The sequence below is a fragment of the Colletotrichum gloeosporioides genome, assembly GCF_011800055.1.
Source record: "Colletotrichum gloeosporioides strain Lc1 chromosome Unknown consensus_101, whole genome shotgun sequence".
Taxonomy (NCBI): Eukaryota; Fungi; Ascomycota; class Sordariomycetes; order Glomerellales; family Glomerellaceae; genus Colletotrichum; species Colletotrichum gloeosporioides.
In genome coordinates, this window is record NW_025544746.1 from 303,340 (window position 1) to 326,055 (window position 22,716).

Sequence of the window (22,716 nt, forward strand, 5' to 3'; positions counted from 1 at the left end):
TTCATTTCTGTTGTGCTTGCTCGGACCCCAAGACGAACATCAAACGAAATAACCCTTCCAGCCTGCTGGAAAAATGGTAGCGCAATAATTCGCAGCCGCTCCGGCCGCGCCGTCTGTACCGACAACCGTAAACCCCCCCTGACGTGACTTAACCACCGGCCTGACCGCCACTCACGGGCTTGGGCCCTCGTCAGCCATCGCCATCGCCGACCGTGAGATCACAAGAAGGCTCCGTGGGTAAGAGTTGCGTTTCCTCTCATGAAGGAGTATTTTGCAGTTTCTTTGCGCCAGAGTTATGATACTGGTAGATCATCGTCGTCAATCGACTCGAGTTGCCATCCAGGGAATGATACAAGCAGGGCGCAGCGGTGTTTCGGAGCGTCGTAAGTACGCGAAGGGATTCTCCAGCCTTGCCAACTCGTCGCGCGCCGGGGCGTGACCGCGAGGCGTGACCGACACTGAGAATCTCGCACTTCCACCAAACAGAATATTGAACAGTGAAAAGTCTCGTCATTGGTATAATCGCGTGAGCTATAGTTACAATAGTGAGAGGGCGTCGCCGTCCGGGATCCGCCGAACCCGTCTCAAACAACGCGCGCAACGCGACGGAGGGTGAAAAACCAGTAGAACAAAACAGAAACGATAAAACACATTCGTCCCAACCCGATGATCCCTTCTTTCAACAAGTCAAGAGTCAAAACTTTGGTTTGTTCCCACCACCTTTGCCCGGATCCCATTTGAAACCCCATTGTTGTTCCCGCCAAGTAATCGAGCAATACTCCCGTAAACGCCGTTCAGTTTGGACCTAAGAAAGATTCGTGACCAGAGCATGCTTGCATTCGTCAAGGAAGACGACGACGAAGAACAGCACTCTACGCAGATGCGGCAGCAGGCTCAGCCTTGGCCTCGTCCTTCTTGGCGGCAGCCTTCTTGGCCGCGGGCTTCTTAGCCTCCGTCTTGGTGACGCGACCAGTCTTGGTCTTGGAGATGGCAGCGGGCTTGTCCTGATGAAGATGTCAGTAGGTGTACTGTGCGACGGGTGCAAGATGAGAACGTACGGCCTTCTTGGCAGCAGGCTTCTTAGTCTCCTTCTTCTCAGCGGCGGCCTTCTTGGGGGCAGCAGCCTTCTTCTCCTTGGGCTCCTTAGCCTCCTTCTTAGGAGCGGCAGCCTTCTTGGGGGCGGCCTTCTTCTCCTTGGTCTCCTTCTCGGCAGCCTTCTTGGGGGCGGCGGCCTTCTTCTCCTTAGGCTCCTTAGCCTCCTTCTTGGCAGCAGCCTTCTTAGGGGCAGCAGCCTTCTTCTCCTTGGGCTCCTTGGCCTCCTTCTTCTCGGCGGCCTTCTTGGGGGCAGCCTTCTTCTCCTCCTTCTTGGGAGCCTTCTTGGCAAGCTTGGTGCCGCCAGAGGGGCCTATGCAAGTCAGTATACGGGGTTCTCAGATGGCTAAGGCACGTCGACATACCCTTGGGCTGCTCGAAGACACCCTTCTCAACACCGGCGCGGAGGGCCTTGTTGAAGAGAGAGTCGAACATGGTGTCGCTAACAACGTTGATCTGGTTGTTGGCCTTGACATACTTCTTCAGGGCCTGGCGGGAAGATCCATTGCGTTCCTTAAGCTGTAGGAGAAAAGACGAGTCAGTAAAAGGTCGGCACACGAGGTGATTTGCCGCGAGGCAGACGACAGCGAGTGGTGGTGCGATCAGGGTTCGCGAGGGTGGTGGGCGCTGGCGAGGATACTGAGACCCAGTAGCGCAAGCGAGACCCGACTGGCACCGGTCGCGTAACCCTTTTGCGCCGGAGGGAGAGGAGCTGGAAAACATACAGCAACAATGGCCTCGGTGATCATGTCCTGCAGACTGTTAGCAAAGAATGCGCCATGAAAAAAGACCGGTGAATCGGTGACGGACCTGGTAGCTGGGGTGGGAGGCCTTCTTGGGAGCGGCGGCAGCGCTCTCGGTCTTCTTGGGAGGCATTGTGAGTTTGGTGGTGGTGGTTGGTGTGGGTGTTGGAGAAGGGTGCAAAGTAGCGGATGCAATCGAAAGGGCGATTGAAGTCGATGAATAAGTCGAAGTAGATCGGTTTGCGAAGAAGATTGACGCGTTGTGTTGAGGGAGACAAGAAGAGAGAGATCGAGAGCAAGAGGGGGGACGAGCGCGTGCGTGGAGGGGATGGGGCTTGTTTTTATAAATGGGCGGGGGCAGAGAGGCGCGGTGCGCAATCAGTAACTTTGTGGTCTTGGGGGTCTTGGGCTGCGGGCACCACCAGGGCACCTCTGGCCTCGCTGGGCTTTGGGGGGTTCCAGCGTGCCCCCCATTCATCCCCTCCCCCTCCATCCACCATGCTCATCCACCACGTCCTTCAACCCCCGAAAAAATAACTGTGAGCTAATGGCCCGCGTGGTTTTTTAGCGACCGCCCTCGATCCGCGCGACCAGTGACCAGACCACGGGCAGCGCAGCACCACCCACACCAACAACGATGGAACATGGAGCCGGGCTGCAGGTTGAGATGTGGAAGAAAGATTTTAGACGGCTCTCCCCTCCCGTTGGGCCTAGCAGGGAGTCGTCGAGCCGGGTAGCTAGCGGTGCAGGAAGGGTAGGGCAGCAGGTGCAAGACAGGTTCGACTGCCTTGCCGTGCTTGTTCTTGCTTTACCTACATGGCGCGCAAGTGCAGGTGCAGGTGCAGTAGGGTTCCTTCTCTTCTTGGGTCGACCTACCTCACCACGCTCACCTAAGGCAGGCAGGCTGCTTGGGACCTCAACAGTCAACCGTCAAACCGTTCCTGCTCTCCGATGCTCCTTCTACTAAGGTAATGCTCCGGTGACAGACCGCAAGGTAAGGCAGGCACGAACGTCGACGGGAGAGTAAGGCAGGTGAGGTAGGACTCGAATGCAGGTGTGGCAGAGCCCCAGCTTCCGTGCTTTCCATCCTTTCCTTCCCCGGCCCTACCTTACCTTCTCACGCACCTGCACCTGCACCTGCATCGCACCCACCTCGTCCCTCCTCCCACCTCCTTCTCTTCTTCTCCTCCTGCCCCAACCTCACCTCTCCTCTTTTGCTCTTTCTCGTTTTGTGATGTGTCTCGACTTGAATCGGCGATTAGCGCCAGTTGAGCTGGAACCAAGAGGCGCATCTCTATGTGATTTGCTAGACGCGGTCGAGACGGGCAAGACGGGAGGCTCAAGACACAGATCAGATCCAGCACCCTCTCCTCTCCCCTCGTCTCCTTCCCTCGTCTGCCTGATGTTGCCACTCCATCCAGTCCTCCAGGTTGTTCTGTGCCAGACCACCACTTCCAAGAAAGATATCTGCAGATCTACATGGCCAACTTGTCCTCCATCAACTCGCAAGTGGCGACGAAGATCGCAGCAGCGGGTGGCACATGGCCACATGGCAGGCGCTCCAGGGAAACAAAAGACCAAGCTCCGGACGCGTCGCATGAAGCTTCTGAAGCTTCTGTCGTCTCTGCTGTCACACCCTGGACACCTGGACACCGGACGGGGGGGCCCTCTTCTCCCCTCAGCAGCTCGACTCCCTGTAAATCCAATCCAACACATCCAGTCCAATCCGTGCAGGACGGGAAAATAAACGAACACCTCACAGTGGATGCCCGCCCAGGTGAGATGGCCTTCTGGTGCTTCTGGTGCTTTTCCACGGCTCCTCCCAAGGGACCCAGCCCAAGCCCATCTCCCATCTCACCTCACAGGGGGCCTCTGCCGCGGCAGTGTTCCCGCCAAACAAACGCAAACACCTCCATCCCCTCCTTGGCTTCGCGCATGCCGCCATGCCCTAGGAAAGGTGGTAAGGCATGCTCCCTGACCTGCTCGAAGCTCCTCCCCTCCACTACCTAGAATCAGATCACACCCAAGATCAGTGTCAGTGTGTGCCTGTCCATCCTTCCTTCCCCGTCGTCGGTTTTCAGGGACCGCCTCAGACTCCCAGACAGACTCCTGCTTGCCCTGCTAAGCGGCACTGCACACTGCAGCAAGCGCTCCTTCCCTTCCCCATCACGACTGCCACGCCGTTCGACGACCCAAAAAAGATACCTACCCCAAGTACCTTTCCCATTTTCCTTCCGTCGCATTAAAATAAAAATGCCCTCCTTCCCTCGTCGATTTTTCTGATTGGCCAGATTTTCGCAATCCATCCGCTGAAAGACTGTCCCCCCGGGCTCCCAAGTCCAGCACAGCATAGCACAGCGGAATGGACGAACGAGAAGAAAAAAAAAAGCTGTCTGATCCGGCACCTTCGCATCTCCCACCCAACTCATTCTCATCGCCCACCTCAACCACCTCTCTTTTTCCCTTCCCTCTCCTCTCTCCTTTTCCCTCTTTTTGCGCTTTCCTCACCCTCCATCACGCTAAATGACTCATTTCTCGCTTCCATCGCGTTTTTGGCTCTCGCAAACCCCCGATCCACATCCCGCACGCCCGGCCCCAACTTTCCTCACAGCCCGACTCCTTTCCCTCGCCGACTTGCCACTTTTCGCACTTCGTCCATGATCTCCTCAACACAACCTCCCCCGTCGCATCCGGTCTCCCTCCTCGCCAGTCCGGTTTCATCCCAAGCCAGCACCATCGCTGTGTTGCCCGAATTTTTCTTCATCCCCTCATGCTATTTTGTCTCCATTCCCAACGCGACCCGGCCCGGATATCCCGCACCCCGTCCCGTTCGGCCTCCCGTTCCGTGTGATTCGGTGCGCGAAGCTCGCGATTGAAGCTATCCGCACATCTTTGCACCACCACCGCGCAACCGCCCACAGCACCTTTCTTTTCATCTAAAAAATGCACTGGCCCATCGTCTAGGTCGACGATCTGCTCGGGGATATTTTTTGTGAATTTGTTGCATTTTTGTTGCTTGAAATGACTTACACCGAGTTTCGCGAGCGCCGCCCGCCAAAGAGGGGCTGCAATCGCGTCACGCGACCGATGAAGAGTCGATGGATGACTGCACGCGTGCTTGTGACCACATAACCGCTCAGCCTTAAAGCTGATTGATGATATCACCTCAATACGTCGCCAGGCTACATCTGGCGATATCTGCGGTTTGCACGCTCCCGTTGTGCTTCATTGGAGCGTCAAAAGCCCGTGAGAGGCATGAGGGGCAATGGAAGCCATTCGCGATCCATCACCCTTCTACACGAACAGCGACCTCTCCCCGCCGACAACACTCGAGGGCCAAAGAATCTTTGGCACTCCGATTCGAAAACATTCTCGATTGACATCAATGCAATTTTGACAACTTCAAATCCTCATTGCGGCCGCCAAATGTCATCGCAAGCTTGACGCATGCATACCCAATGTGGAGGAGAACACGTGTGCCAGTCACCGTCTGTTCTCCGCCCTGACCGACACTTGCGTCCCTCATTCTCTGAACACCACACCGACTGACATTGCACCTGAATTTCTCAACCCGGGAACACGTCGATGGTATTGTAATTTCCTGCATCATCAATTGCGGTTTAAATGAGATTGCCCCTCGTCGCGAGACGTGATTGTCAAGCCCCGCGAAGTCGCGCGTCAAGCGAGACGAAAAGGGGGACCGAACAGGCCTCACGGCACCCGCACCGCGCCTTGCTTTGCTTTGCTGTGCTCGCAACCCAGCGCACTCTCTAGCGAATGCTTCTGAATTCCGAGATTGAAATCTTCCCAATTTGAACGATAATAATTTCGTTTTGCTATTTCAAAGAAAACGTCGAGGTAGCCGTCTCGAGGGCAGCGAACCAATCTCCTGCGCGAAAAGTCGGCCGGCCGCACGGGGAAACTCGGGCCCAGACGAGCCAAACTCTCCATCCCCCTCGCGAGCTCCGCGAAGGCGCTTCCAGCTCGGCCTCGAAACATGACCATTCTTGATATCAAGACTGCATCGTTATTCACAGCTTCTCGTCAATGAAAGAAATCATGAGCAAGAGGCCAAGCTGGGACCGCGAGGGGCAGCGGTGAGGCCGAGGGGCAATCTTGTTTTGACCCCGTCCAACGCGTAACAACCCCCTTCCATCCATCCCCTCCCATTTCACCGAGGCAGCCTCTGAAAAGAACGACATAAATGAAAGTGATGAGAACCTCAAAAACCGATGCCAATCTGTCCCAGCTCAGGACGTCAAAATCGCTCCGTGCCCAAGCATCGAACTCTCCGTCAAACGCGTGCGCACCGCTGTGTCCTCCCCCGTCGCCCAAAAAAAGTCGCGCGCCGTGCGGTGCGGTTGCAAGTGACAAGTGCGGTCGCAGGTCCCCTCCCTCCCCTCCAGTTGGTCCCTCCCAGATCCGGAAAGTGGGTCTGTGGGAGCTATGACCAGCTCGCAGCGGTCGCAGCTCCGGGCCAGGCGCTCCCACGCCAATCCCCCCGCCGCCGCTGGGCCCTGCGAAGTTCCACAAGACAAGCATCCCACGCCGGTGAAGATTGCCTGACCGAGCTGACCGAGGGGCCGTTGGGGTGGGGACTGGGTACACCGGACACCGAGAATTCTTCAGCCGGTGAGGGGCGGGGACACTGTGCACGCTCGACAGAGAACGAGGGGGCGGCAATTAGAAACAGGACATCGTGCGATAAAGAATTGCAGTGTACAAAGCACAAAAAAGCTCGAGATTCAAATGCTCAATTAAGCATGCGATGACGTGAAAAATACATCATTAGTGAAGAAAAAATCAAAAAGAATGGCTCTCCCCTTCCAGAATCGAACTAGAGACCTTTCGATGACAATGTAACCATTACAGTCGAACGTGATGAACCAACTACACCAAGGGGAGTAACAGGGCTAAAGCCCCGCTTGGTGAGATGTCAAACCTGCCGCAGAGCCAGCCTAAGTTGCGTGCGTTACCGAGGGCCCCGCACAGCAAACACCTCCCCCACGCGCCTTTCGACGCCCTGGGAGCCGAGACGAAAGGGCGCAACTACCGAGCCAACGGCCCTGCCATCGGAACCAGCGCCCACTCCATCGGGTCGCGCGCCCCAATTGCTGCCGACGGAAACCGAATTTCCTCATCCTTCCATCATCCACACCCTTCTTATCAAAATTCTTCCTTCAAATTTTAGCCTGCAAAGAAGGGTTTTGCTTTTTCTGTGTTTATGATATTAGGTTGCTTTGTGCTTGTGCAACTGCTTTGTAGATACCTTGCCACACGATGCGCGCCTCCATCTCAGCTCTCCGCGGCCCCGTTGCCCGCCGCTGCTTCGGCACCACGACTCGTCTCGCCGCGTCGGAGAACGGGACCGGCGCCGCGGTCAATCCGCGTTGGCTCTCCGAGCTGCAGGCGCGCATCAAGCGTGTAGCCGGTCTCAAGCTTGACGGCGCCCAGAAAGAGGAGTTGAAGGGGCTGCGGGAGGCTGTTGACGGGCAGTGGCTTGAGCTGCTTGCTGGCCGCGAGGGATTCCTCACCGGGCCTGGATGGAGGGGCTTGGACAAGCACACTGTCACCTGGGGAGATCAGGTGAGTTTAATATCGTGCTTTATGGTGAAGCCATGACACTGACGATGAGCTGCAGGATGCAATGGTGAGGTTCATCGAGGGACGCTGTTCGTGAGCACTGACTAACACGGCGCAGGGTACGCTCAAATTGCGCGGCGCATGAGGCAGAACAGCAGTCATCTAACTAAGAGAACCAGGTCATGTGAACAACGTCGTCTACAACAAGTACGCCGAGTCCGCACGCGTAAACTGGCTGCGCAACTTCGCGACAACGGTGGACCCCGAGAACGCGGACGAATGGAACCAGCTCATGTCGCCCAAGGACATTGGCCTGATTATGAGGAGCATCAAGACGGATTACAAGTTTGTAAGTCGCCCCATCCCAACCCCAACCGGGCTTCACCCTCGCCGGCTAGGGCTCGTCAAGCAATGCGGCTCCGAATGCTCACGCTTCACAGCCAATGGCCTACCCGGACAACGTCACCGTCCTGCACAAGCTCGCCGCCAAGCCGACCTACGAGTCGGACTTCGTCCTCCTGGAGGCCCTGCTGGTCTCCGACCGCCACCGCCGGCCCGCGGCGCGCTGCTTTGAGGACATTGTCGTGTACGACTACAAGACCGCGAAGCGCACCGCGCTGAAGCCCTTCATGGTCGACAGGCTGCGCGAGACGTACGAGGCGCAGGAGAGGAGCAAGCAGGAGTGCGAGGAGAAGATCGAGGAGTTGGTGAAGGTTGTCGAGAGGCTTGAGAAATCTGCGTGAGGGGTTTCTGTTCGATGAAGAAAGAGAGTATTGGGTTGGACTACAATGCACATAGACTTAGACATAGACCTCGCATAGAGGATAAAGTAATAGACGCAAGGTTGGCGACGCAGATCGGCCGGTTAGTGTTGGGGGGTATGACGGCGTGAAAGCGTTAGCCGGGTTAATGTGGATCATTGGCCGGTTTGCCCGGGCGGCGCGCCTCCTCAATTGCGAACCCCACACTCCTCGCGCAGCTGAAGCAATTCTCTCAGGAACTTATCGTTGAAGGAAGAAAACACCAACATCAAAATGGGCAGCATATCGTTCCGCGAACACATCCGCTGGGTGCCCGACGAGGCCAGCGAGCCGACGTCCACGATCGTGCTGACTTCCCCGCAGCGCCGGTTCGTGGATCTCCGCATCCTAAAGGCGCCGACTGCGGAGGGACAAGGTGAGTGTGGCCTCAATTTCAACCCCATCTCCGGCCCAGCGCAACACTCGCAGTGGTGATATTATTGAAGATTTCTGACGAATGGCAGAAGCACACGGTGCTGGGCGCCTGGAATGGGGCATCGCCGGCACGTCCTCGTCGTCCATCATCCCCGACGGCAAGGGCGGCGAGGTGCGCCACTCGCGCTGGGACCACTGGATCGACTCGCGCACGACGGAGCCCGAGACGGCGGGCGACGAGGGCGACATGTACCCGCAGGAAGGCGACCTCACGCTCGAGAAGGGGCGCATGGTCAACCCTGCCACGGGGCAGGAGTGCGACTACGAGGAGCTCTGGCGGGACGTCGACCCGGAGCCTGCGTCTGTCAAGGCGGATGACGCGGTGAAGCCGGAGTGCGTCGTGCTCAAGTATGAGAGTGAGGCGAGCAAGGCGCGCGGGATGATTGTGTGGCTGGGCCGGTTTTGCCAGGGCATCTCGAGGGTTGGGGAGGATGTCAGCGCTGAGCGGTGGGAGTGGAAGGAGGAAGAGGGATGGAAGAAGACGATTCGAATCGGGGCTAAGGGGACCATGCCTTGTGAGGTTTTGCTGAAGACGGGCGCGCAGTTGAGTGTTGGCGCGCATGTGAAGCATGGGGAGATGGTCTGGGATGTGCTTGAGAGCAGCGGGTAGTATGTGCCTTGATACCTAGGGACATCATAAGGGCATCTTCGCAAATCGAAGGCTTCAAGCATTCTGCGTGTTTTATAACATTATTCAGGTGCCTTTGAATGCTTTTCGTGTTTTGTTTTACCTTTTGATGATTGGTGAGGACTTTGAAAAAATTAATTCATGTTTTAATCAAGGTCGTGAATTCAGCATAGAGAACCTGAGAATCCGCCACAAACATGACAACAAGCAGCACCCAGCATGTCTCGGTAGTTTCACGCAATTGTCATGTATTATTCGAGCGGGAAGTATGATTGATCCTCTTCGGATTTTCTCTGTCTACGCAAATACTATCTTGGAAGCCAGTTCATCGTCCTCTCATTGAGCCATTACGCGTAGGGGTTTGACACCACCCGAAGGCTTGCACACACGATTGACTCCTTCCATGTCTCAAGCCAGGTCGCGAATGATCTATATGCCAGTATCCATCGACGCGGTCTTGTTGTCCCTGCCGGTCATGTGGTTGCTATCATTTCTGTCGCCAGTCACCGGTGTCCTCTGTCGTCGTCGTCCCTCGTCGTCGCTGTACCACGTCTTCGTCCCCCGTTGTCTTCCTCCTTCAGCGTCTTCCTCCATCGTCTTCTCCCCATCATTTTGGTCGATTCGGTGACAGCCGTTCCATTAGCTAGAGTCATTCCCAGTAATTTACGCCCGGCCGTTAGGCACTTGTGTGCTGAGCACATCTGGAAGAAGTCGACGTTAGCATCATGTCTCTTCGACAACGTGGGAGGATAATTCACAGTACCTCCGCGCAAATACCCGCCGATGAAGTTCATGCCTAGCCCCAAAAGACACCAGGAGAAACCTCCACAGGCAACGGCAAGTCAGGCGATACAAGCGGTCCAAATATCTCGTCGAAGGTGACCACGGGAATGCAGCGTGCCCGAAGGTCACTCACGAAATCGCAGCGCCAATTATTGAGCATGCCCTGAGAGTCCTTGCAGAATTTGTGCAGCTTCCAGTCCGCGAGGCTGCACAGCTCGCGAACAGCGAACATGAAAGCATCCGAAAAGCTTAGATCTTCGAGCAGTACGTCTGGGAGCGGAGCATCGATCCATTGGTTCTCAGCAGCGTTCAGGTCGACGTCGCGCTGGTAAGGATTGATGTCGCGGATGGCCCAGAAGCGGCGCGCGCGGAGACGCTCGTCGGACCAGAACACCCATCCGCAGCGGCGGAAGCCAAGAAGGGTTTTGACAGAACCGCCGTGACCAAGAACCTTCCAGGCGGTGTTGGGGGGGTCTCTCTCGCATTCGCAGCCAATGCGGCCGGGGATGGTGATGAATGGGTCCGCGGGCCAGACTTTTCCGTAGTTTTGTGCCCAGGTCCAGCTGGACTCAGCGCCGACGTGCTCGGCCTCAGCCGGGGTGCGACTGTCCTTGAGGATCATATCGGCGTACTTGATCATCCACTGTCTGTACTCTTGGATGGGCGAGGTGAGGAACGAACGCAAGAAGCCCAAGCCGAAGGTGGAGATCTGCTTGATGACTTTGGACTGCGTCATGGTGTCTAAGAATTGGATCTTGTCGATGCGGGTGACGGTTTCGTCGTGGACGTTTCTGGCAAACCATACTTGTTCACCAGAATCTGAGAGCGTTATGTTGTACCTGTCGGGAATCTTCCAGACTCCATTGACGGGCTTGAAGGCGCGACAGACCTGTCTGAAATCCTTCTGAACGTCGCGGCCGTCATCGGCGCTCATGAACGCTCGGAAGAGGTAGACGTGGAGGTCATTGACGTATTGGGAGACGCAAAGTACCTCCTCCATCTCATGCTTGTCAAAGTAGGCATCAAGCAGCTTGTGCTGAGCCTCGAGATCCCAGAGCTGTAGACCAGGTCTAGCTCTGAAGACATGGGACAGGAGCTCGAATCGGCAGAACGCGCGGAGAATTCGACGGCTCTCGTTGGGGTGGTAGGAGGTAATCGCGGGAACCACTAGCATCAGCGGCTCGTAAGCTCCCTTGAGGCTCGGCTCAGCCCACTCGGGGAGGCGCATCTGGAACTCTTTGGCGTCAAGATCGGATGTCTTGAGGGCAAAGTCTTCGGCAAAGGGAATGATGGTCTTGTCGATGAAGTGGCAGACGGCTAATTGCTGGGTGGGACTGCGGGTGCAAGTCATGAAAAGCTCCAGACTCTGCCAGTTGGTGAGATGCTCCTTCATGGCGTTTTTCTTCTCCTCATCCGTGGCCAAAGAGTTCAGCTTGGAGAAGGAAGGGAATGAGAAGGCGGCGAGGGCGTCGTTGTAGATTGAGCTGAGGAGATAGGTGCCGAGCTTGTTCTCCAGCTTTTGGTGCTGGCGTCTGACGATCTCCTTCAAAGCGCTCATGAACTTGTGGCAGACGGGAACGATACCGGAAATATCTTCGATGTCGGATAATCCGTAAGTGCGCTCGTCGATGATCTCGCTGACGATCGCGTTGACGATCTCCTGAGGGAGATCATTGATAGTGGTGGGCGCCATCTTGGATGACCAGTCTTGAGGCACAGGCAGCAGAGTAAACGAATGGACAAGACTGCGTTACTGAAGTACTTGGCCGAGGATAAGAAAGGAGAGTCGGAGCGTCGATAATTGGGTTGCCGAACTGCGTGTGACGAGCATCGACCCAGGGAGCACGCGTGTCAAAGTCGAGGTCGAACGTGGAAATTTCAGCGGCCAGAAAGATGAGACTCGAGGGCCAGACACACCTAGAGGCTGCAAGCAAGATTCGGGTCCACAAGAAGGTGAATATCAAAAAAGTTCAATAATATTTTGTCAAACACAGACTCGACTGGCCGCCCCGTTCACCTTGGGGCGCCAAGTCCTCTCCCCCGCGCCCACCCCAGGACCCCAGATCCACCACCCTGCTGTGGCCCAGTCCATCCACCACATAAAGTAGCCAGGAATTTGGCAGAAGCCGTGGAATCTCTACTCTTAAATTGACGGCGGGTCTCATTCGCGATGCTGCCAGTCTTCATCCGCCTCCACAAAGGAAATAGAGCCCAATAAGCCACCAACTCATGACCTCAAAAGAAGCAGTCTGCAAGCACCCAAATCTCTCCAAAGACCTGAAATCTCTTTTTATGCCCTCAAAGAGTTTACAACACTCTTTTGGAGTTTCCTGCGCTGAAGTTGAGTTGCCAGCGCTGAGTGCGAGTTGCGCACCTTCTTCCAAAGACACCCACCTCAACCTTCCATGGCCTTCCGCAGCTCAGAGATCAGCCAGTCACAGAGCTCTGCTCAACCCAACAACATCATGAACACCTCAAAGCCACCCTGCTCTCGCCCTTTTGGTCATGGAACACCACCTGGACCCGCTTCCTGATCTCTTGATGCCTTCACTTTTATAGTCAACCCGACAACCAACCCCCAATCGGCCAATCACAAAAATCAGAGCTGCAGTGTTTTCCTCGAGGCACCCTCAGTTCTCTCTTGCACTCGCCCTATTGAGGCAGTCAAAACAGCGGAGACTGTGCCCTTTGAGAGAGAGGGCTGGCACAGGCTCGCCTCAATCACTCCCCCATCAAGTACAAATATCCCCCTCCTCTACCCTCCTCTCGAAAAACTTCTTCCTCTTTTCTTTTTTCAATCCACGCAAATACATTCTCTCTCTACTCGCTTCTTCAGAACCTTGCAACATTCCCTTCAATCCTTCACAAACAACCCAAACCTACCCACTCTCCACAGGTCAGTCAACTGCTTTTTCCTCTCTTCCCTCTCATCCTTCTAACCATCGCCAGCTGCCAACATGAAGTTCTCTATGAACGCCAAGCTTTCCGTTGCCATCATCGGCCACTTTGCCACGCGTGGCGCTGCTCAGCAGCGTGTGAAGCTGACTGATGGCACCGAGATGCGTAAGCTTCCTCCCCATTTCATCACAGCGCCTTCGCTGATTTTTGTTTTCATCCAGCTCAGCCCGTCTTGACCACCATTCTTGGCGATGCCATCCACAAGCCCATCCCGACCAACGGATCTGGCTTCACCGGTACGTTTCAATTTTTTCTCCTTCTTTTCCTTCTTCACAGACTTTATTTGCTAACTTTGGTACAGTTGTTGGCACCGAGATGTGTCGTGCCATTACCACCACCACTTGCGAGTGGATCGAGGTCACCTCGACCATGACCTCTGAGGTCATGACCACTCCCATGGTTACCACCTCTGAGGCCACCACTTCTCAGGTCCAGACCTCGGTGATCACTGAGGAGACCACCAGCGTGGCCACCCCCACCACCGGTAGCACTTCTGGTGCTTCTTCCAGCGTCATGACCCCCAGTGTCTCTGCCTCTGGCACCATCACCCCTATCCCTTCTTCGGGTGCTGACAAGACCGGCGCTGGCCTCGTCGCCGGCCTGGCTCTGCTTCTTGTCATCTAATTTTACTGAATGAGCCATCCGGGCTAAGTGTTTGGATGGAACATCTTGGGATTGGTAAAGAACATGGGTTGGCAAGGCATGCTTCATTGCAACGGAATGGTTTGGAATCGGCTTTTCAGATTGGTAGCTAGATTGGGCATTCACTTTGGGCATGCGTGAATCGTATGCGCCGTTGCAACCAATACCACAAAGCTTCACACATCTTTCTTTCCTTTCCATCGTGACTTTGGGACTGATATCCGCGCCACTTGACTTGACTGTGGTGCAAAATTTGCGTCTCGTGATGTTTCAGATGATGTTCCTGATGCTTGACGGTCACCAGTCCACCTCTGACACGCTTCAATGGGAAAAGGTCTCGCTGCACGAGCCGGTGCGCAAATCTTTCTTGGCAACAAGCGTATCTATTCTCTGAATTTGATGACAGTGTGCCACTTGCGGAAAGCTCGGCTTGACAGTTCGTGGCCATCTTCGGCGGGCCGCGGACAACAGCTTTTGCGAAGGGATCGCGAGGCATCTGCGTCGACCGCTCCCGATTTTCTTGGTTTTACAGTCGACAATCTGAGATTAGACAATCTGGAAGACCAGAAAGATACGGCCTCTCAACCCATGATTCACACAACACCACGTACTTGGCCTCTGGCCGTGGCTCTTCCAGTTTGTTCTTCCCATCCTGGCGCACATGTTCCCTTGCCCTGAAGCTTCGCTAATTGATCGCAATTTCCAGGTTCGAAAACTCTCAGATCATGAAAAACATGCACTACAGGCAGAAATTCTCGGAGGTGGCCGCACGAAGCGCTCAAAAAGTACGATCGTCCCGCGGCCGGCTTGGGAAGGGAGCGCTGGAGAGGTGGTCATGCACGAACTCGAGCTACAATTTGGACACCAGGAAGAAAGTACGAGAATCAAGCCAAAACTCAGAAACAGCAACGGGTACGGGAAAAGGCAACGTGACCAGCGACAGCAACGGAGACGCTGGTGGGGACCGGGGGAGGCAAACAGAGTGAGCGATACCACGATACGTGTGACCAGGAGGAGTTGGGCCTTTCGGCGAGCTTGGGGCATGGTGATATTCAAGACACACCTTCAGCCCGAAGCCACTCGTTCGGAATTGCTGAATATGGCACAAAATCATCACGACGTCAAAAATTGACACAACTCCATGTCTTGAGCTCCTTCTGCGTGATCCCTGTCGCTGCGTCCTTCCTTGGGTTGGCCGGGGTGTGCGCACAGACCGCCTGCCCCCTTAGTCAGCCACTTAACGCGTCCAGCGGCGCGTCATGACCTCACCAGGCGCGTCAACCTTTCGCACTTTTCGACTTCCCTGCATCCAACGACTCCCGCGACCACGACAGCAAGATGGGTATCAAAAACCTCTACCAGATCATCAAGGAGGAGGCTCCCAATGCCATCAAGGAGGGCGAGATCAAGGCCCACTTTGGCCGCAAAGTCGCCATTGATGCGTGCGTCTTCCTCTTTCCCTCCCCCACCGTCGTCGGCTGCCCCTCGCTGACTCTGCGTCCAGGTCCATGAGCATCTACTCCTTCCTCATCGCCGTCCGATCCGATGGCCAGCAGCTCATGAACGAGAGCGGCGAGACCACCTCGCATCTGATGGGTCTCTTCTACCGCACCCTGCGAATGGTCGACAACGGGATCAAGCCCCTCTACGTCTTCGATGGTGCCCCGCCCAAGCTCAAGTCTGGCGAGCTGGCCAAGCGATTTCAGCGAAAGCAGGAGGCCAACGAGAACCTCGAGGAGGCTAAGGAGACTGGAACGGCCGAGGACGTCGAGAAGTTCTCCAGACGGACGGTCCGCGTCACCCGCGAGCACAATGCCGAGTGCCAGCGCTTGCTCAAGCTGATGGGCATCCCCTTCATCGTCGCCCCGACCGAAGCTGAGGCGCAGTGTGCCGTGCTGGCCCGCGCCGGTAAGGTCTACGCCGCTGCTAGCGAGGATATGGATACCCTCACCTTCGACACACCCATCCTCCTGCGCCATCTGACTTTCAGCGAGCAGCGCAAGGAGCCCATTCAGGAGGTCCACATCGACAAGGTGCTCGAGGGCCTGGGTATGGAGCGTGAGCAGGTCAGTCTTCTTTTCTCTTTGATCTCTTGACGTCATTCACTGACTTTGAGTCTCCAGTTCGTTGATCTCTGCATTCTCCTCGGCTGCGATTACCTCGATCCCATTCCTAAGGTCGGCCCTTCGACCGCCCTCAAGCTCATCCGTGAGCACGGCACTCTGGACAAGCTGGTGGAGGCGATCAAGGAAGACCCCAAGGGCAAATACCAGATCCCCGAGGACTGGCCCTACCAGGACGCTCGCGAGCTCTTCTTCAAGCCTGACGTCCGTCCGGCCGATGACCCGCTGTGCGATTTCAAGTGGGAGAAGCCTGATATGGATGGTCTTGTGCAGTTCCTCGTCACCGAGAAGGGATTCTCAGAGGATCGTGTGCGTTCTGCAGGTGCCAGACTGGAGAAGAACCTGAAGAGCAGCCAGCAGGTTCGCCTGGACGGATTCTTCAAGGTGATTCCCAAGACGGACGAGCAGAAGGCTGACGCCAAGCGCAAGCTGGATGCCAAGAACGAAGAGAAGAAGAAGAAGCAGAAGCTTGAGAAGAAGGAGAAGGCGGCGGCCAAGGCGAAGCCCCGTGGTGCGTAATTGTGGCTGTAAAATATCTCCGGAGGCAGGAATGGCTTGGCGTTTGGCGTACCTAGGTAGCCTCAGTCCGTCACAGACGGCTCGATATCAGTGAAAAAGATCGTTTATTATCTCCGTATCTAACTTGCGTCCTCTCAACTAGCTTGTACGTGGTTCTATGCCTGACTTTTTTTTTTTTTTTTGCCTAAAAGACCTGTGATCGTTGTAAAATGATCATCTCCGCCAAAGTTGTGGACCCTGAAGCCAGTGTCCACGTTCATGTCGACCCGATCATCATCAGTCTCCTACTTAGTATTCTCCGAGCGGGAGCCTCTTGACTATCGGTGTTGCGAACTTGTTGAATCGAAATCAGTGTCTACTATCCTTCCACTTCCTGGCATTCTTGCAGGCCTTATCATCGCACCATAAGACATGCTTCGCCTCGATGTCGTCCTTTGCCCCGTACGATTGTGGCTCCAGCAGCTTGTTGTCAAGCGTATCCCACGGCATCCCGGTGCCGTCTGCATATACAAAACTGGCAGTATGTCTGCTCAGAAACACAAAGCGGTCCTTTCTGGTCCAGATGAATCTCCCGCAATAAGCACTGCAAATGACTTCGTGTTTGACCCAGTGATCGTTATCTTGCTGTAGGAAAATACCCGGGATCCGAGCACTATTTATCCTTTTGCACCCGCGAGCCGGCTGATCATGGTCCACCCAATCGATGTTACGGTCGCAGGGTGACACGCCCCCGATTCTTCTGTCGCCTCCAAGACAAACGCAGAGGCGCGAGTCAAACGGCGCGAGGAGCCTCTCAAGGCGAAGATGCGGGCAAAGCATGTCGCCGTAGGTCTCCTCGAACTCTCTCAGGCGCTGTTGTAGGAAAGGGTATGTCACGCCTCTGTCCTCGGGAATCTCAAAGACAGGGAGTGTCCAGTCAAGTGAGAACATCACCTGAGGACGACCTCGATAGTTCGGCCCTGCGTTCAGCAATGAACCCTTTGGGGGAGTAATGTTATTGCGAATGCGGATATCCTCCCCGGCGAGCTTCTCAGCAACAGCCTGGCAAACCTGGCAAATTACAATATCCTGGTGAGCGTGGCGATCCTTGTCGGCAATGCCGATGCGATCGATGTATTGTAGAATCAACGGCATAGACATAGTCTCGTGAGGGCAGACTCGGAAGTGCCCCTCCCATGAAATACAGCGACGGCCGACATAGTTCTTTTGGCGCTCCTTGTGCGAGAAAGAGGATCGAGGATGGTTTGCTCGGCAGAAAGAACAATAGAGCGTCTTCAACTGGAGGCCCCATCTGGGACTAAAAATGTCTCTCGACTGTTTCTTGGCGATGATGCACTTATCGCAATACGCCTGGTCTCTTGCCCGTCTGATAGTCTCTTCATCGTGCTCGAAGCCTTTAAGACCCTCCGGTAGTTTCGCGTAACGCCACTTGTCATTCCGATGGAAATTCCGGAAATAATTGCTCTGGTAGATGCGCCAGAATGTGAAGGAGACTTGGCGCCACATGTACAAGTCTGGAATGTCAGCTAGCTGCAGGATAAGAAGCAAGATTTCTTCCGGGAGGTTAAGCAGGCGGCTGTGTTTGACATTGTTTTCGAAGGTGATTTCCCACGGCGGCAACGCAGTCCTCGGAACCTGCATCAAGCTTCGAATGTTCGGTTGGAACGGTGGTCGAGGCTCGGCAGTCAAGACAAGAGGCGTGTTGAACAGCGACGGATGAGCCATAGCTATCGCATGGTGTTTGGGGGCTTTTACGACTGAAACGAGGGCTGTATTCGGCTTCCGAGTCTCGGTCTCGCCGTCATTGGCACTGCGTTCGGCGGGTGTTTCTGATCCCGATGTCGTCGTGAGCACTGCGGGTTCCGATGGCGCAGCGTTTTGAGGCTGGGAAGCAGCCGAGGTTTCGACGAAATGTGGTGGTGCAGATGACGCGGCAGCATGAGACTGGGGAACAAGAGCGTGGATAAACAGGCCTAGGAGAAAACTGCCCAGAATCACGCATATTCCGAGGAAGGTTTGGCTCTCGCATTCCATAACTCCCATATGGGCGATTCGAGTGTTGCACAGCTCCATCGCAGTTTTGGTGTCCAACACAAATGCAAGCCAGAATACAAAGCTGCGATGAGAAACTGAGATGTAGGAATAAGTTGGACTTCTTAAGTTCATGCTACATGCTGGGGAAATTACCTCTTATAGGTCTCTACTCAAGGTTGAAGTGCTTGCTCGAGGCCCTTCAGTTGCTGAACCTTGTTCGACCGTGGCAATAATACTTCGCAGGGTTCAAGAAGTCTCGGTGACCGTAAATGAAAGGGATCTTTAATATCCTGGCGGACAAAAATCGCTACCCGGGCGATAGTGACATTGGACAACGGCAGTCCGGCCAAAGAGGTTGCTTAAAGGACATAAGGGGAAACAAGAGGTCCATAGATGGAGAGCACAATGAAAGCTCACAAGTCACTCGTAGAGACAACAAGGTATTATCATTAATATTATTGGTCATTATCATCTCTATCTAGAGACCCCTTCGTTCAAATTCTATTGCGATCTATGGTTTTTCTTCCGGCCAGATTCTAGAGGGCCTTTGACAAAGGAAATAAAAAGGAGACTTTTCTTATTCCAAGCATATGCAAAATGCTCATGAAGTGATGTGGTTCTCTTAAAACAGGAGCATGCCCGCGGCGATGGCTCCGACCAAGCTCATCATCTCGACACGCAGGGCCTTCTGGCCGGCAGTGACCACCGGCGTGGGGCTTGAACTGGGGCGGCTGGTGCCGGTGGCAACGGGCGGAACGGCAGTTGTAGGCTGGCCCGGCGTGACTGGGGGCTGGCCGGCCGGCTGAGTGGGCTGTTGAGGGGTGCCAGGGACGCCGGGTTGAGTAGGTTGCTGGGGAGTTCCAGGCACGCCGGGCTGAGAAGGCTGCTGAGGCGTGCCAGGAACACCAGGCTGGGTCGGCTGCTGAGGAGTACCCGGGACACCAGGTTGAGAAGGCTGTTGGGGGGTGCCGGGGACACCGGGCTGGGAAGGTTGTTGAGGAGTTCCGGGGACAGAGGGTTGCTGGGGAGTTCCCGGGACGGAGGGTTGAGCGGGGGGTTGGCCGGGGATAGTCGGTTGCTGAGGAGTTCCAGGGACGCCGGGTTGAGAAGGTTGCTGGGGAACTCCAGGCACGGTAGGGCGGGTGGTGAAGCTGGCAGGAGGAATGACACGGGTGTAGCTTGAGCTTTGAACGGTCGTGACAACGCGGCAGCTGGTGTCGCAGGTGGTGTAGGTTCTGGTCCTGGTGGTCTGGCCGGTGGTGATGATAGGCGGGACGGGATAGGTCCTGGTAATCGTCTCACAGGTTCCGTTGAAGCGGCAACGCGTGGCGGTGGTAACATACGGCTGAGTCGTAGGAGGAGGGAGGACGATGGGAGGCGTGGGAGTTGTGATGGGGTAGGTGATGGTTGTCACGGGCACACAGGCTCCGTTGGCGTAGCAGGTTGTGATGGTGACGCAGGGCGGGAGGGTGACGATGTTGCAAGTGCCATTGTAGTTGCAAGTCGTAGTGACGGTAGGGGGAGGGATGGTCACGACGGGAGGAGGGAGGGTGATGGTGGGCTGGCCTGTGCCGTTGTTGAACGGAGGAACGGTGCCGTTGTTAGGAGGAGGCACGGGGGCGACTGTTGGCGGGATCGGGACGAAGGGGATTACTGTCGTCGAGTTTCCGATGACAACTGTGGTCGAAATGAAGGTTTGGTTGGGATCAACCGGGGGCACCGGAAGGGAGGTGTTGACCGCCGGAGGAACGGTGAGGATGGTTGTATCAGTGGTAGTGGTGAAAGTCGTGGAGAGAGACAAGCTGGGGTCGATGAAGGAGGAAGTCGAGGTGGTGACTGGGACGGTAGTAGCACCGGAAGCGTCCGTGGCCGTGATCACGGTGGTGGATGTCGGCGCGGAGACCGTGACGGTGTTGCTTCCCGGCAGAGTGACCACGGAGGAAACGGTCCCAACGGAGGAGTCGGTTCCCACGGAGACGGTGGAAGATGCCGGGATGGTCACAGTGGTGTCAGTGCCGGAGGCAATGACGGTGGTACCGGCAGGCGTCACGGTGGACACGGTGCCAGGGGTGACGGTGGTAGTCGGGGGGACTACGACGGTGACCTGGGTCGAAGAGGATTGGGCTTGGACGCCAGCCAAGAAGGCCGCGGCGAGGATGAGACGGGACATTGTTAGCGAATGTGGGGTTTCAAACGAAAGACTGATATGATTGTGATTGTTGTTCTTGTGAATGGTGTTGTGATGATGAGAAGAAAGGAGGCTTGATGGACTGGCTCATGCGGTCTTGATATAGGCACTTCTTTCGATGAAGACTTCTCATGTCGCAAGCTTCATCAAGGGTGAAGACCCGGAAACGGTCAAGGTAGAATCCGCTCGCTTCACAGAGTTCATCAGGAAGGTTCAGCAACATCGCGAAGATTGAATCCCGAAGGTTGACGGATGCGGACGGTCATGGCGTGAGATCCGCGTGCGCTCGCCGTTTTGGCGTTCATAGTGGTAACGAATTGGGAAAGGTTGCAGCTATCTTTGGTACAACCCACGAGAAGAACACGAGAAGGTCGAGTAAGTTTCCTCTGGTCTTTGCATTCTGCACGCGAGAGCCGGTTCAGTGGAGTCGCACCCAGGAGACGTTGTCGGATCCGGCCTGGGTGTGAGAGATTGTTGCAGGGCCAAGACACTACGCAATAGTTTGAGGGGGTGTGGATGGAATGTGGAGGCGTCGATCGTGGGAAGAAGCGGCGTTTGAGAGTGGGCGGGAGTGAGACATGCTCATGACTTTGGAAGCGGAAACACGAGGTTGGCGTTGCAACTAAGAATTCTTGAGCTGGAAAGAAGACATCGTTACGGCAGAAAGTATGCTTATCCGTCTTGATGGGAGTTCACCCGGCACCGGTGCTCGAGAGCGGAGCTTATCTCGTCATCGACTTTGCGGTTCGGATGAACTGGTTCGCGAGAGTCGTTGGCATTCCAGTCGCCTCCTGCAATCAGGATCCCTGTACCGTTTCCAAGAAGTTGGAGAGACGGTTTGGGAAGACCGATGCTGTGCCCCTGAATATCACCGATGACAACGAAGGGAGTGCTGATGTCGATCTCAACCACATCTATTCCAGCTCTCGGCAGTCGGACGAAAGTTTTGAGGAGTTTCTTTCTTCTTACTCCGCTCGGCTCCGAAGATGTACTTGATGAGCTGTTTATTGATGCTGATACGAGGTTTTCGGTTTCTTTCATCGCCGCAAACGGATGTCGAGCGGAGCAAGTCCGGAATTCGGCCGTGAGAATCGGTCCTTTGACAATGGGCTCATTAACGCGATGAAGCGCGTGCGGAGTACGAACAGACCGAGGTAAAACGATGAAGACCTACGGTTTGCCATCCACAAGAGCGACAGGAAGCTTTCACACAGCATCCATTTACATCATCATTTACGAATGACCGCCTCGGCAAACCGATACCGAAGACCCGGGCGCTTGTCATCGGTGCTATCGCGTCGACGCTGAAAGGAACATGAGTTGGCTAAAGAGAACTATCTCGTATGATTCAAGTGGACTCAAGACCTGCAGCTTTTGGTAGTTGCGAGAAACTGGTTTGAGAGTTTGAGAGTACGTACGCGCCGTCAATGAACCGTTCGCATGACAGCTTGCTCAAAGAGCATTGGGAAGGAGCTTATGCTGAAAATTAGGCGGTGTCTTCTTCAAACATACTCTCGTTCATCTCCGAATGGAATGAGAGCTAAATGACATCGTGAAAAAGATCGAACAGTTTTGCTAGCCGAGCAGTGTCAGTTAGCTAGCCGCAGAATACCATCTGACTTTAATGTACTTGATACTTCTTCATAAGGACAACAGTAGTAGAGAAACCAATAGGGGAAGTGGTAAGGATGACGACGATAGACAACGACGGTACGAGATGATGATAGAAGATGGTGATAGACGATGATGATAGACGATGATGATAGACGATGATGATAGACGACGACGATAGCTATTTGCCCGGACTTCGGACTCGGGCCGCATGGTATTGAGCCCGACGACGGTATGGTATCGGTGTGGCGTTCTTGTGAGGAACGCAACGGCATGGGCAAATAATGAGCGGAAAGAAGACTCGTCGCTTCATGACAACCATGCTGGTGGTGAGACTATAGACGAGAGAGTCTCTCACCAGGAACATACCTTTCCAAACAGCTGACCAGACGGCTGTAACGGCCCCTGAGTCAAGCTGGATGAATCGCCTCGCCCGTGGGACTCGTGATACGATAGGTGGCGCGGCGGGATCTGAGAACGCAATTCAGTATGAACCTCAGAACTCTCACAGAAGAGCAGTGCGCAAGGGAAGAATCATTGCCCAACAGTGTATACTATGTCTGACGGCACGCAAAGA

At 55.2% G+C, this 22,716-nt stretch overlaps 7 protein-coding genes across 7 annotated transcripts; 3 read left to right on the top strand and 4 right to left on the bottom strand.

Moving 5' to 3' along the window:
* Positions 1–872: 872 nt before the first annotated feature.
* Positions 873–1,968, bottom strand: GCG54_00010548 (Histone H1; the record flags this gene model as incomplete). The annotated part of the gene is made up of 5 exons (XM_045410470.1): positions 873–1,004; positions 1,059–1,405; positions 1,458–1,761; positions 1,818–1,844; positions 1,903–1,968. 5 exons carry the CDS (start codon positions 1,966–1,968, stop codon positions 873–875), a joined length of 876 nt encoding a protein of 291 aa, XP_045257361.1.
* A 5,147-nt stretch (positions 1,969–7,115) lies between these two features.
* Positions 7,116–9,263, top strand: GCG54_00010549 (uncharacterized protein; the record flags this gene model as incomplete). The annotated part of the gene is made up of 6 exons (XM_045410471.1): positions 7,116–7,421; positions 7,477–7,507; positions 7,598–7,767; positions 7,859–8,157; positions 8,416–8,594; positions 8,683–9,263. The coding sequence occupies 6 exons, from the start codon at positions 7,116–7,118 to the stop codon at positions 9,261–9,263; spliced, it is 1,566 nt and encodes a 521-aa protein (XP_045257362.1).
* Positions 9,264–10,077: 814 nt separating this feature from the next.
* Positions 10,078–11,757, bottom strand: GCG54_00010550 (uncharacterized protein; the record flags this gene model as incomplete). Its single annotated transcript, XM_045410472.1, has 1 exon — positions 10,078–11,757. The coding sequence occupies one exon, from the start codon at positions 11,755–11,757 to the stop codon at positions 10,078–10,080; it is 1,680 nt and encodes a 559-aa protein (XP_045257363.1).
* Positions 11,758–13,021: 1,264 nt separating this feature from the next.
* Positions 13,022–13,646, top strand: GCG54_00010551 (uncharacterized protein; the record flags this gene model as incomplete). The annotated part of the gene is made up of 3 exons (XM_045410473.1): positions 13,022–13,127; positions 13,184–13,258; positions 13,324–13,646. The coding sequence occupies 3 exons, from the start codon at positions 13,022–13,024 to the stop codon at positions 13,644–13,646; spliced, it is 504 nt and encodes a 167-aa protein (XP_045257364.1).
* Positions 13,647–15,002: 1,356 nt separating this feature from the next.
* On the top strand, positions 15,003–16,306 carry GCG54_00010552 (Flap endonuclease 1; the record flags this gene model as incomplete). The annotated part of the gene is made up of 3 exons (XM_045410474.1): positions 15,003–15,106; positions 15,169–15,730; positions 15,788–16,306. The coding sequence occupies 3 exons, from the start codon at positions 15,003–15,005 to the stop codon at positions 16,304–16,306; spliced, it is 1,185 nt and encodes a 394-aa protein (XP_045257365.1).
* Positions 16,307–16,654: 348 nt separating this feature from the next.
* Positions 16,655–18,379, bottom strand: GCG54_00010553 (uncharacterized protein; the record flags this gene model as incomplete). The annotated part of the gene is made up of 1 exon (XM_045410475.1): positions 16,655–18,379. The coding sequence occupies one exon, from the start codon at positions 18,377–18,379 to the stop codon at positions 16,655–16,657; it is 1,725 nt and encodes a 574-aa protein (XP_045257366.1).
* Positions 18,380–18,962: 583 nt separating this feature from the next.
* GCG54_00010554 (uncharacterized protein) lies at positions 18,963–20,510 on the bottom strand (the record flags this gene model as incomplete). The annotated part of the gene is made up of 1 exon (XM_045410476.1): positions 18,963–20,510. The coding sequence occupies one exon, from the start codon at positions 20,508–20,510 to the stop codon at positions 18,963–18,965; it is 1,548 nt and encodes a 515-aa protein (XP_045257367.1).
* Between the last annotated feature and the right edge of the window lie 2,206 nt (positions 20,511–22,716).